Source organism: Buteo buteo, chromosome 5, assembly GCF_964188355.1.
Source record: "Buteo buteo chromosome 5, bButBut1.hap1.1, whole genome shotgun sequence".
NCBI classification, from domain to species: Eukaryota; Metazoa; Chordata; class Aves; order Accipitriformes; family Accipitridae; genus Buteo; species Buteo buteo.
The window spans coordinates 8,718,126-8,731,538 of NC_134175.1; the positions used below are offsets into that span (position 1 = coordinate 8,718,126).

Consider the following 13,413-nt stretch of genomic DNA (forward strand, 5'->3'; position numbering starts at 1 on the left):
TCCTTCAGTTTACTGCACACAACCACGGTGCCAGATGCTTACCTGGGACAGGACTCTTGCTCAAGTTTAAACTCTGAGCCTCCATGCTCTCCTCCAGTTGCCCATCTGCTTCTGTCTCTTCCTTCTTTTCAGTATCTTTTACCTCTTCATTAAGAGTAGTTCTTGTGCTCTCCTCTCCTTCTAAATCTCCCTGAACAACAGGGAGGGCACTAGGAGATGGAAGAGGAGGCGGAGAAGGAGTTGTAGTGGTAACAGCAGCAGCAGCAGCAACAGAAATTGGAGGAGAAGGAGGCGGAGGGGTGGGAGGTGGGGTTGGAGGAGGAGAGGGAGCAGCGTGAAGAGCACTGGAAGATGGCACGCTTTCCACTTCTGCTGGAGGTGCTTCTGGTGTCTCCAACTCAACAGTCAATGGCGCAACTTCCATTTGGGCTACATCTACTACGCTCTCTGCAGCAGTTACTTTTTCACTAACTCCGTTCATTTCATTAATTAGATTAGTACTAGCAGTCACTTGAATATCACTAGATGCTACACTACTAGGCTCCTTGCACACCTCGGCATCAGCCTCTTCTGCTGGCGAAGGGTCTGATGTGTCTGTGCAGGGTGCGGCATTAGATATAGGCATTGCCTCCTCTTTTGGGGAAGCGAGTTCACATTTCTCCTCTGAGTCAGCTATGAATGTGGATTTACTAGAAACGGTGACAACAGCAGCAGCAGCAGTAGAAACAACTGCAACGGGAGCAGCCGGGGTTGGCGATGGAGCAAGAGGAAGTTCTGGTGGGGTTTCCACTGAGGTGGACTCGGTCGTCTGGCCAGCTTGATCTTTTTTCTCCCCAGTAGGTTCTGGTCTGAGGACTGGAGAAGAAGGTTTTAATACTGGATCTGGTTTTGGCTTCTCTTCTGGAAAAGAGAAAAAAAAAAAAAAAGCCAACATTACAAACAGCAAGTCAACTCCATTTTCCTCCACTGTATCTAAAGCCACCTTGGTTCCTTTGCCTGCATTCTGCCCACTTTTCAAGAAGCTCCAAGGAAGACACCAGAGGCACCTCAAGCTAATCTTTGCACCTAAAGGAAAAGACCAGACAGCCTACAGTTGGCAAATCTGAAAATGCAACTGCTGCTTCTATTTTTCACAGGCTTTTCAATAAATGGCCATCTTTTACAGAAAAGGCATATAAGTATGTTACAAAATGTGGATTTTTTGCAGAAACTCTGCAGCTGAAAATAGAATTTTTCTTGACAGAAATTACAGAAGACAAAAATACGCTTTACTTGGATTCTGCCTCAAAGGAGCCCAGGGTTTTAACACCAAGACCTAGGCAAACTCATGTTCTAAAATGCAGGCAAACATTGCAGGCAAAGACACTGGCAAGAGCACCGGCAACCTGCAGGTGCTCTCTGCGACTGTTCTCTCTCTTTGTAAAACAGGGAAACTACTCCATGACTGATGATGGGCCATTATTTTATGGATGCCATGTGTCACGCCATTACTAATACGCGCGATGCATCTAGTTTACTTTTCCACTTGTTATTGCTCAACTCCATCACCCATCAGCACAGCAGACTAAAGGACACAATCCCCCCTTTTTTTTGTTCTAAATTTCATCAAAGATACCTTTTCCCAAAGAAAGCAAAACCAAAAAGGGATTTAAGCACAGCTGCCTTCAAAGAACAGCACCATTACCTCTTGATGTTTGTGGTCGGAGGGTATCAAGCAGGGTGGGAAAAGCACAGTGAAATATGCATGTGTGTCAAACCAAACCCCAAAATATTGTGCACAGAGATGTCCCTGTACTTATCCTGTGATTAGCAACAGACTTTGTGATACCATGCGTGCCATGACCATCATGCAGCTCCCAAAGGTTTGCTGCAACTCCAAATAACGCATTTATTCCCACTTCTTTTGAACAAAGTACAAGCCAAGATCCTAAAAGATCTTGGCTTTATGGGATCTTTTAGGATCTCTACTACACCCTCTCCCACCTCTGACTTGATGACAAGACGCGCCTCCGTGCTACAACTCTGCAAGACGGATGAGACAGGTGTCACTCAAAGTCAACGTACAGATGGCAGGGACTCAACAGTTCAGTTCCTAATCACCATTACGAGGTCAGCTTTTATCTGTCCTCCGGGAGGGAGCTCTGCTCTGCTCCACCAGCACAAAATGCCCTGAGGCCTTCTGAGCACTGAAGCAATGTGGAACTCCTCCGGGACACTGCCATGACAGCAAAAAGTAATTCTGGAAAAGCCAGAGGCACAAAGCTTGCTGTTCAGATAAGGAAATCAAAGGCCACAACCAACCCCAAATCATCAGAATTCAGGTAGAACTGAAGAGGTATGGCTTTGCTTGGTCTTTTCCAGCTCTAGTGGCTTTCCATTTGGGGCTTATTCAACAGATAGGCTGAAGGAGAAAGGGGTTTTGAAGGAGAACTGATCTGAAACCGCTTGGAGCATCAAGCCCCATCTTTAGGAATAGCTGGAGCAATGAAGAATTTTGCTTCCAGCCGCTGACAGCCCCAGCAGCATTACAGCGAGGACCATGGCCAAAGCAGTAGTTTATCAACTTAATGAGGCACGTTGGGAGACGGCTTTGGAAGAGGATGATAAATGAGGAAAAAAGATGGGAGAAAGTATCCCAACAGCTGATTTTGATTCTGGAGACTCCATGGAAGAAAAAGGGACATGGGAACTGGTTTAGAAAGGAAAATGTGTCACCTCCGATTTCTGGAACATCCTTTGCAGACAACTCATGGAGCATTCTTGACATTTACAGCTCACTATAAACAACTGCCTGGATATTTTCTCCCTTAAGTCAAATGAGATTGCTCAAAAAAAAAAAAAAAAAAAAAAAAATTAAAAAAAAAATTTGAAGTGTCTAGAAAAACATCCCGAATTCCAAAAGATAAAAAACACAGCAAAAATACACAACTGGTTTTTAAAACCAGTGGTTTAAACACACTTTCTTCAAACTGCACCTTATTTGGCCAATATATTAGCCACCAATACAGGCTGTGTGTGCAAAATTCAAGGAGAAAAGTAATCTGAGGAGGGGGAATTTCAGAAGAACAATGAGCAGATTTGGCTAATGAGAAGTAAATCTTGAATGACCACCACTGAGAACAAATCTCAAAGTCCTGGCACAGGAACGTTCATCCCTGCCAACTGTTACAGAAACAGTCACGTGAAACAACATACAGTTGCAAAGGGAAAACAAAAATCAATGCAATTCATCCAAACTGAATCAGATCCCTTTTCCTAAATATGCCAAGATCATCCCTCACATTATATTTAGAAAGTATTTACTGGAAGCACTAGGCTGTTCAGGAGGAAAGGTTGCTCCATCAATAGATATTTTAAAAAAATCTCCAGATAAATACAAATCTTGCAAAATTACTCTTCATTAGAAATACTTCTACAAACTCAGCAGGACAGATGCTTACTATCTTCTCCATGCAAAGACATTAAAGCCAGAGAGGGAGATGGGCTGCTGGGTGGTCAGAGTGGCAACAATTGCCCAGAGCAGTGGATAGGCAAGATTTTACTGGATACAGGAATTTGTTTCTGCTTTGCAGTGTTTATCTGAAAATAATCGCTGGGCTTGCTGCCATTTTTCCATCTTTTGTCCCGATGCAAACATTCACGAGGCGGTACAGATGCTGGCTTCGCAGGCAGTTTTTGGAGCACACGTTACTGAGTCATAGTGTCAGCGGAGGGACTGAAAGTTTTCCAAACTTCAGGATCTGACATTAAACTATTTTTCACAAACTGCGTTATACATTCTCCATGTCTGATACATCACAGGATTTGCGGAGAGTTTTAGTAAAATAATAATACTCCTCCAAACATCCCACTGAACCTGTGCAAGCTGAGTAAACGTGAACAGCTCTGATTTCATGCACAATTATACCCCATTACAAGTTCTGCACCAGCCTGGCCTGCAGCCAGGTTCCTGCATGCTCTGCCATCAGCTTGACCTGAATTCTCCAGCAATATCCTTGCCTTCTGCAGCCCGGCTGATATATATGCACCTGGGGCATCTATAGGAATGGCAGCTAACTGCTTGCCCCAAAATAATGCCACTTTTCAAGGTATTACAGTAGCAATTCCTATATTCCTCCAAATCACGTATGAATTTTGAAGCCTGAAAAGCCAGAAGCTGCTTTAAAAGCAGCAAATGCCAAATGCTTGTCTTTTAAAGAAAAAAACAAGGATATTAAGTGCAATGCAATCCCAATTTCAGCCTCGCTAATGACTTCAACGCAAAAATAACAGGGACTGCAGATACTTGCAGTGAGAAATAACAGAGGCTGGGTCTGCTGGCACAGCACACATGCTCCGCTCCCGATCCCCAACCCAGCAAACGGGCCAAATGCTGCACGCAGTTATAAATAACTGCAAAATGATCGCTGAATATCACAAAATTAGAATGATAGCTTTATACCAAATTTCAACTGATGCAAATGAGCACACGAGGTGAAGGGCACAAGGGAGAATGTGATCCACTAATGAATGCGGCGGAAGGGTCTTAAGGGAAGCAATAATACTGGTTTTAATAAAGAGTTGCTTGAGAAAGCCATGCAACCCTATCTATGACTATTTTTGTTTTGGAATAAAAAACACCCCAACATCAGGCACAATGTGAAAAATTATTTTGATACCTTGGCATGTATTTCTGGAAAGATGTGCCCCCCGAGTCACTAGCTCTGTTTAAATAAATAATTTTAATGGTGTCTAAACTTCCTTCACCTTTAACTCGCTCTGTCCAGTGACTGACACCACCACTGCTCTCCCCCACCCCGAGGCCACAGTCGAATGCTAATGGTGTTATTTCAGGGCTCACTCTTTCTCTGCAATGCTTACATAAATGTGCTCTTTAGCAATTTTTGGACTGGAACAAATGTTTGAATCTTTCTGGGATGGAATGGAGATAAACACAGGAAAGCTCATCAGTGTTAAATCCCAGTCCAAGCCCTGATTTATATTTAAACCAGCACAGTCAGACCTGTGTAACTAACTAAATAAAGACCACTTACTTCCAGTTGCCTACAAAGCGATGAAGTTAAAGAGAGAGAGAAGAGGGAAAAGACCCACTTGTCCTGGAAATACAAGGTTTTATACACAGGGTTGAAATACTGTGATGTAAAGTGCTGGATTTTACAGTTCAGCATCAACTTGCTTGAAAGGGCAGATGCATTTTGGTGCCTGCAACACGGTCATCAGCTGTTCAAGTCCCAGTGCCACCATGCACCTCAGCATGCTCAGAGCATGTCCCTGGCAGCGAGTGGGACTTGGGCAGGTTGGCATAGTGGGGACACAAACACAGACCGGGAAGAGCAGCTGAGCCAGAGCTGAGCAGCAACGCACGGCAGTGAGCCTGCGCGCTCTGTTTGGCCAGCACAATCACAGTTGATCTGATATACATTAAACCTACCGACAATTTTTTCAGGTGACAGAGACATCTAAGTTTTGCACAAAGATCTAGTCCCACTTCAAGTGGGAGATGGGACCAGATGATCTCTAAAAGTTCCCTTTTCAACCATTTCTAGACACTGCAGCAGTTTAGATAGGTATCCATGGAACAGTTTGCACTGAGGGAAAACCCTGAAGTCTACACTACGGCTGTAGAAGAGCAATGTTTTCAGCAAATTTTAGAATCTGATACAAGTTAGCCTCAGGGATACTTCCCTTTACTTTCAAGCAGTGACTGTGCTGCTATTTGGATCTATGACTTCTGAAACATCAGAGGTAGCTTCTTTTCCTCTTTCCTAGAGCTGTGCTCCTCTGGAGCTTAGTTTTCCTCTAGCAAATACTGTGGGGAAAAAAAAAAAATCTCGGCAGGCTCAAAGTTTACAGGATACACTCATGAGTGAAAGATGGCACTTCTTGACTTCCATGTACACATCGCTGTAGGCAGAAACCTCAAAAGCTGCAATGCAGTGAATAACCAGGAAGCAAACAGTGGTGTCAACTCTATTCCAACACCAAGTCCGTTAACATGACAACAGTATACACATTATTAACTACAGCTTTTCAATGGCTTTTAGGTGGCTATAAAATTTCAGCATGGGAGGGGACTTGGCATGCTCCACCTTCCCTCCTGCAACACCTTTTCTTTGAACAGTTTAAAAAAATCTCCCTTCAAATATCTATTCTTAGATATGAGAAGGAAATGTAATCACTTTAAGAAACTTTTTCCATCTGTGCCATATTTACTAAAGTCAGCAAAATTTGCTATGCCGCTTATGAGATACTTTGCACTCTAATGTTTTTTTTTTTTGTTTGTTTGTTTTTCTTTCCTAATTAATATTGCTCATGTCCTGTAGGACAGGATACACAAGCAGCTCTGGAGGAGCCATATGATGCTCTGGTTACGTGCCATCGCTATGGCTAGTTGTCCAAATGATATAAAGCCTCTCTAGCTAAGAGCATTTTACTGACAACACTTGTTTCTAAAGGATGGCACATGGGTGAGAGGAGGTGCATGCTGCTAGGTGCTCTGAAACAACATTTAGTACATATAAGCCTGAATACAATTATTTTTAACCAGTTTCATGTTGGCAAATTTCAATTAATTCCCTTAGCAACACGTTGTTAAGATGTTCCACTAGAGGAAAAAAGTCTTTCTCCTCCTATTTCTGCTGACTGCTTGTCTTCATGCCAAAAATATTTAAACTAAAACAAGAAAGAAGGAAAAAAAAAAAGACTAAAAATAATCAGGAAGGAAATATCCATCAACAAACCTTGCTTCGGGTTGCTAGTCGCAGTGACAGGGGTGCTGGCAGCGAGATGGGTGTTCTCCACAGTCCCATAAACCACAGGGCTGTGCTCAGGGACCTGGCTGGACAGCTGCTGAGATTTGAAGTACAAAAAAGGGTGATAATGAGCGTGCGAACATAAAAACTAGCAACATGGAGCACAAGCAAGCAAGTGGGGAGACAAGAATAGGGTGGGATAGGAAAGAAAAACAAAAGGCAGGGAAAATAAAGAGAAAAGATACACAGACCGATTGAATAAATTCAAAAAGGACATGGGAAAGGGAGGGAGGAAAAGGCAGCAGGAAAAGGGGAAAAAGAGACGATTACTGTTAACAACAGCAAGAAAGAGAGAGCACAGCACAGTTATTAACACACTTCATTCTCCGAATGCTTCTTCCAAGAGCAGCAGAAATGCTCCTCTGCGTAGTCTGCAAAAAGTCGGATATACACCAAGACTCCTGGACCTCTCCATAATTTAAATTTGCTTTTTGGACTTGACTCCTTTCTCAACTGATCAGTTATTTCAAACACCTTAAATATTTTAATATATATTTATTTATTTTTCTATATATTTATTTATAGATAGATAATGTGTGTGTGTGTGCGCATGAATAGTGTATATATGTATCTCTGTGCACACACACAGTAACTTGTTATTGCACTAGGAAAACAATCTAGATTGATTGTAACTGTGTGGTCATATAAAAAAAATAAAAATCCAATGCCCTCTACAGACTTACAGATGGTACCTGCTGGGTAGTATGAGAATAAAACCAATTGTGCACCAATCTAAAGGAGAGCAGCAGGAGCTGGTTCCCAATCAGCACAGAGCGAGCTTGAGATATTCTATATATAAAAACCAAAACTGCAAGACCAGCAAAGTCATCAGACTGAAAAATCCATGGCCTGTTGCGGAGGCCACATATTCTAATCATGTCCCCACCATTACTGGGACAAACATTTCATTTGTGTTCATGAAGGTTCGATAAAGACAGAAAAAATCCCCTGTATTTTATCTCCGAATGTAAGGAAGACCTTGTGTAAGACTAAATAACTACACCAAACACACCCAAACTTATAGGTAAAGCACTTGTGTACGTTAGAGTGAACATAGATGGGGCAAGTCAACTATTCACATTTGCAAAATCCCCTTAAACACGCATCAGGGACCATGCACAGAAGAAAACAGGGCTAAATTTAAATTTAATACTCTGAAGTAGAAAGCCACGCAGCTTTTTGCAGATGGCTGTTCTCATCTAGCTATACATCCATGCTGACTTCTCAGAAGATCTACAGGAAAAGGGATTTTTAAACAAACAAAATAAAGCAGAGTGCCCAAGACATGGGTGTCTAATTCCTTCTTTCAGACAGGCTATCAGAAATCCATGCAAAACTTATTTCCCTAAAAAAAGAAACTCTCTAGCAACCTGCTCCTCTTCCTGGGACTCTTTTTTTGCTCCCATTTACAGGTTTTTCAGCTATTGCATCTGAACAGTGCAGAATAAAGAATGAATTATCTTCGATTCAATGTTTTTCACCATTTCAGGCAACAGAAAGGTAAAGGAGGACTGTGGAAAAAGCACATCTGGAAAAACCAATATGAAAAACTAGTAAGCAGGGTGAAGGGTTGAAATTTTATTTGGGATTGCTCCTCTTCCAGGAATGAGCCCAATGAGATCAGCTGGACTATGGATGAAGAACTGCATCCCTACCTCCAGCCAAATCTGAAGGAAGCCAAAGAAAACACAGTTTTACAAATGAGCAGGTTTCAAGAACGCTTTCCCCTCACCCTCAGCGGATCACTAGTTTCATTTTATGAAAAATCTATGGATGAAAGCAGTGGGGAAAAAGGAGAATGTGCTAAGAGTCACAGGAGCCAGACGAGACTAGTGGACAAAGAGCTTGTAAGCCTAGAAACTTCTTGGGTCAGTAAAAATGTTTTTTTAAGGAATTTGGAAAACACTCATTGATTTTGTGGGAATGATATTGCAAAGCAATATAAATGGTACTTAAGTACTGACCCTTATAGGCTTGCCGTTTCAAAATGGAGCATTTAGAGACTTTCTAGGAAAAAAAAAACCACTCAAAACTGCTCACATGATTTATGATGCTAAAAGAGTTGCTCTGTGTTATTCTATCCTACCATGGCCCGTAGACAAAGCAAACACAAAGTGTGACAAACTCATTGATACTTGGAAGAGGTTTGCCAGGAAAATAAGAGCATTTCTTACTCTTTAAAAGGTGATCTTCTATGTAAGTCGGTGCTGAGTAAATGCCATAGCCAGATTTAATACATGGTCCGTTTAACTTCCCAGCAAAAAATATAGTGTGAAAAATAGTGTCCTGCTAAAAACGTATAAATAATATCTCCACTTACTGCCAGCTTATCTTGCAGGAATTTTAAGCAATTAAGCCACCACTGTGGAGGTGCTGGGAAGGCTCCACCTAAGGCACTTTTTGGTCAGCAATGCTGACCAAAGCAGGAGATATGAAAAGCATGGAAATAGCTAAAACCACATGGCATGAGTCTTGGCAGCGATGCTCATCTTTTGGACAAGTCCAACTTTTTTTTGATGTTAAGCACTTAATCTATGGAGAGAAGAGGGTGCTTCAGGCTTGTGTTATCAAAGTTTCAGGTTTTCTTTGAGTCAGTTAAAAAAAACAAAAACAAATCAAAATTTAAAGAAAAAAAAGAAAATTTTGAAACCTATTATTATAAAATGGCTTCTTTTTCAAATGTAGAATTTGGGACAGGGACTGGTCTACAGCAGTGGCTTCCATGCACTTCTTGAGCAAGTTTCTCCCTCTGTGCTTGTGTAATTTAAATAAAGAGATTACAGAACCAGATACTGGCCATCAATATAAAAGAAGCATTACTATCATTTAGCATACTTTGGACTGGGAGTCACTTTGATTAGATGATATTTCATTAAGCCTGGAGATCGCACATTTGCATTTTGAGTGTTCAACCAGATGAAATCTTACCAACCCCCCCCGAGGTGCAGGGTTTGACCCAAAGAGGTGGTGGAAGAAGACAACAGTAACGATAGCCCCCTCGCACCTATTCCAGGAGCTGCCCTAAACTGTGAGCATTTCAATAGGCAGGTATTTTCACATGAAGTTCACACTGACTGTTCACAGCTTTTATCAGCTGGGGAAAGGGAATACAAAAAAAGCACTAGCACATTTCAAGCAAAGTTATGGCTGAATATTTAAAGTTTACTGATTTTAGACTGTTCAAAATTATAACATCCACCACTACTGGAATTCAGCCACTGAGCATAGTTGTTAAGGCATCATCTAATTTCATCCAAGATACAACACTTGCTCCAAAGAAATGAATTAGAGATGCTGTTGGGACAATAACTTTGAATTTCCTGGCTCAAGTGGGCTTAAATTTTCAGTTATGTTACACTAATGAACTTTTTCTGGTGAGCACAATTTCAGAGCTCTTTTGTGATTAACAATGTGGTTCCAAGTACCTAACCAAAACAAAGCCTGGATATTAATCAATGAAGTATTTGCATACCTGACTTGGAGTAGATGATTGGACATCACTGCTGTGCTCTGCATATAAATTACAGCTGATAAAAATTCATGCTTATTAATCTCCTCTTGAAAAACATTTATTTCATCTGGTTTGACTTAACTGTAGTATCTTAAAATAGATTTCAGACTGCAAAAATGAGCCAGTAAGTGCCTGGATTAGCTGCACCATGCATAAACATAATCTGAAACCCTGGCTGTTTTCAACTCTTCCCCACTTCCAATGGGGAAAGTCATTCAGCATGAAGTAACAGGAAGAAGATCTCACCAGCACTCCAACGTTTTACATCGCTAGTATCTTCTCTCATGGAAAATGCTCAAAAAGAAGTTTAAATGATACTATACGTAACCAGCTCTTGGCTCTCTTGCCTTCCAGCTGTAGTTGCAAATCATCAGACCGCTCTTGGGCAGAAAATAGCTTTTTCCAGTTGAGCATTGCAGACCTTGTTGCAAAAACACAGCTAGACAGGAATTGCTCAAGCATGGTGCCTTGCTGCTGCTTGCTGATGATGGAGACCAGGAGGAGAAAGCGGGTGACCCAAAGCACATGGCGATGCCTTCATGAGACAAAAGGATTCGACTGAACCAGGGGAACAGTCAAAAGCCGTAACTATCCCGTTGGTCTCAACAGAGGGGAGATCTGCACACCAGGCTCTTATTTCATCTCAGTGATCCCAGTTACACTTTTACTGGCTCAGCTGTAACCTCAAGCCCCTGCTCCAGCACAATGGGTGTCTTAAGGCAAGCTTGTGCTTTTGCCTCAGCACAGGACAGTCAGCAGAAAAACTCTCCAGATGCAGAGGGGAAAGTAAGGTTTCAGCTCAGAAAAGGCTGCTTCACCTAAAAGCCAGCAAAAACTGGTGACATTAAACAATGAAGAACTTGGAAGAAGAAGAAATTGCACACCAGCCTCATCCAGGCTCTGATCTAAAGCCCACCCATCACTCAGAGAAGCTTCATTTCTTCTAATCAGGCCCCCAAGCAGTGGGCAACAACCTCCAATAAAACATGGCCAACTTCCAAGGCTTGTGCCAAACCATAGAGTTTCTTCTCCAATTGTTCACAAAATTTTAAGTTTAGCAGCCTGTGGCTTAGCACCATCTCTCCCAAAAGAGAGATGGAGAACCAAGATGATGTATGAAGCAAACAAACAGCAGCTACACCAAGCCGGCAGCTGGGAAGAGGACAGCAGCTGCCACGCGCCTCCTCTCCATCTCTGATGCTATGGGGAGATGAAAGAGGCATTGCCTCTTCCTCCTGCAGGTGAGGAAGAGTAGTCAGAGGATAGAATTCATTTTCTAATTAGATAACGCAGCCACTTGCAGCCCCAGCAGTTCACGTCATGGTGAACTTACGTCCGCGTCAGGACTGCTGGTCTGCAAGTCCGAGCGCGCTCTTTTGGCCCTGGGTCAAAAAGGACTAGAACAGACCTGGATGTCCAATCACTTTAATTTCCAGACGTTACACATGGACTTCTCAGATGAAGCAGGATACAGAGACTTAGAAGGGGTCAAACTCAAATGTGTGTGACAGGAAGAGATTTATGAGCTATGGAAAATGTCAGTTTGGGATATTTATGCTTTTTCCTACATGAGAAAAATGCATTTTTAAGGTTGAACACAGGGACACCAAATCTGTGATAGATTTATCACAGTTCTGTGATAAAATTCCTGAGCTACAGTCATTCTGGTTACTCTAAAACAACACTACTAAGGCAGAAAGACATTAGTATGGACAGTGATGCAACTGAAGATATATAATCGATCACATGCATGACATGGACTTTCCTCAGGTACACAAGACTAACAGAAACACCACATTTCTCACGAATGTATTGGCTTCTCCTTTAACACTGAAAGTCTTTACAAGCTCTAAAATCTACTGCTTATACAAAACCAGGGATGGGCAACTTGTAGCAGCACTGCAGTTCCACATTTTACAAGCTACAGGCTGGTAAAAATGACCAAACTTGGAGGGGGAGGGGAGGCGGGAAATAAAATTCTTGAAGAACACTGACAACTTAGGACCATCCAGGTGTCTGAGGTGATCAGTGGCGTGGATTGAAGATACAGGAATTCACTCTAACAAACAGCAAAGCAAAGCAGATGTCACTGGGAGAAGGGCTATGTGGCCACTTTATTACCTGAGGTGGAGTAGGTGTGGAAGTGGGTCTCACGATGGGAGGCGTTGGGTTCCTGCTGCCCCCTCCAGACATTATTTCTTCTGTTATATCTTTGCCTCCTTGGTTTGGATCCCGGATTCGGATCTGCGGTATTGAACAAAGAAATAATTCAAACAAGTCTTCCAGTTACACACTGTCCTTAGGGTTTATGGAGAGGAGAACATGGACAGGACATAATTCCATTACACTCGGCAGGAGATGCTCTGGATTGAGCTGATGCTTTGCAGGAACGCTGGAATGTGGTTTGTTTCGATAACGTGAAATGCATGGTATGTCATCCCTTAATCTCAAAACCTAATTTAATCAAAACGCTCATCAAACACAACAGTTAAGTCTAAACATGTTCACTCAGTGCATGACCCTGTAATTCAGAATATGGTCTCTACTCCTGGAAAATAAGTTTACTGCAACTTAGAAAATTTAGCAGACAGTTTAACTACAGAACTAAGCTTGCCAGTTAGTGGGAAGTGCAAGAATTTAAAAAAAAAAAAAAAAAAAAAGGCCATGTTTTACCCTGATATGTAATTCAGTGACCTTGCCAACTCAGCTGCTGGTAAAGGGGGAAAGCAAATCAGCTCTTTTTGGTTTTCCCTTCCCCACTGAGAAAAGTCACACCAACAAAACAGAGGGAATCAAACAACAAATACTGAGCAAAGGAAAGGGAAACAGCAAGAAGAACAAACTAAAGTCCTACGAAACTCATCAGCATTTAGTAAACAACTATGTTTTTTGAGCCTCTTCACAGCCCCAAAATGGGAAGGAAAAATATTTTCCAAAATAAACCACTCAAGAACATACTCATTTGAATCCTCAACTGACACTTGAGCCAATGTGTGTCACCGAACACAGGGAACAATCAAGCTGTCTGGGTTAATTTGGAACAGAGTATTTAATTTTCAATATAAAAACTGAAGATTTCCATAAACCTAA

General features: G+C 42.0%; 1 protein-coding gene across 10 annotated transcripts in view; it reads right to left on the reverse strand.

Annotated features, from left to right (window-relative positions):
- The window catches only part of EIF4G3 (eukaryotic translation initiation factor 4 gamma 3), a 147,392-nt gene that overhangs the window by 44,455 nt on the left and 89,524 nt on the right, over nucleotides 1-13,413 (reverse strand). For 8 of the 10 annotated variants that reach the window (XR_012650368.1, XM_075027608.1, XM_075027611.1 and 5 more), the window contains 3 exons: nucleotides 12,445-12,567; nucleotides 6,741-6,849; nucleotides 43-900 (listed from right to left, as the gene is read on the reverse strand). Coding sequence is in view for 9 of the 10 variants with exons in the window: in XM_075027608.1 (XP_074883709.1) it covers nucleotides 43-900; nucleotides 6,741-6,849; nucleotides 12,445-12,567 (1,090 nt within the window). In the remaining variant the exon portion in view is untranslated. The remainder of the gene's footprint in view (nucleotides 1-42; nucleotides 901-6,740; nucleotides 6,850-12,444; nucleotides 12,568-13,413) is intronic. The other 2 variants (XM_075027614.1, XM_075027605.1) reach the window with 1 other exon arrangement.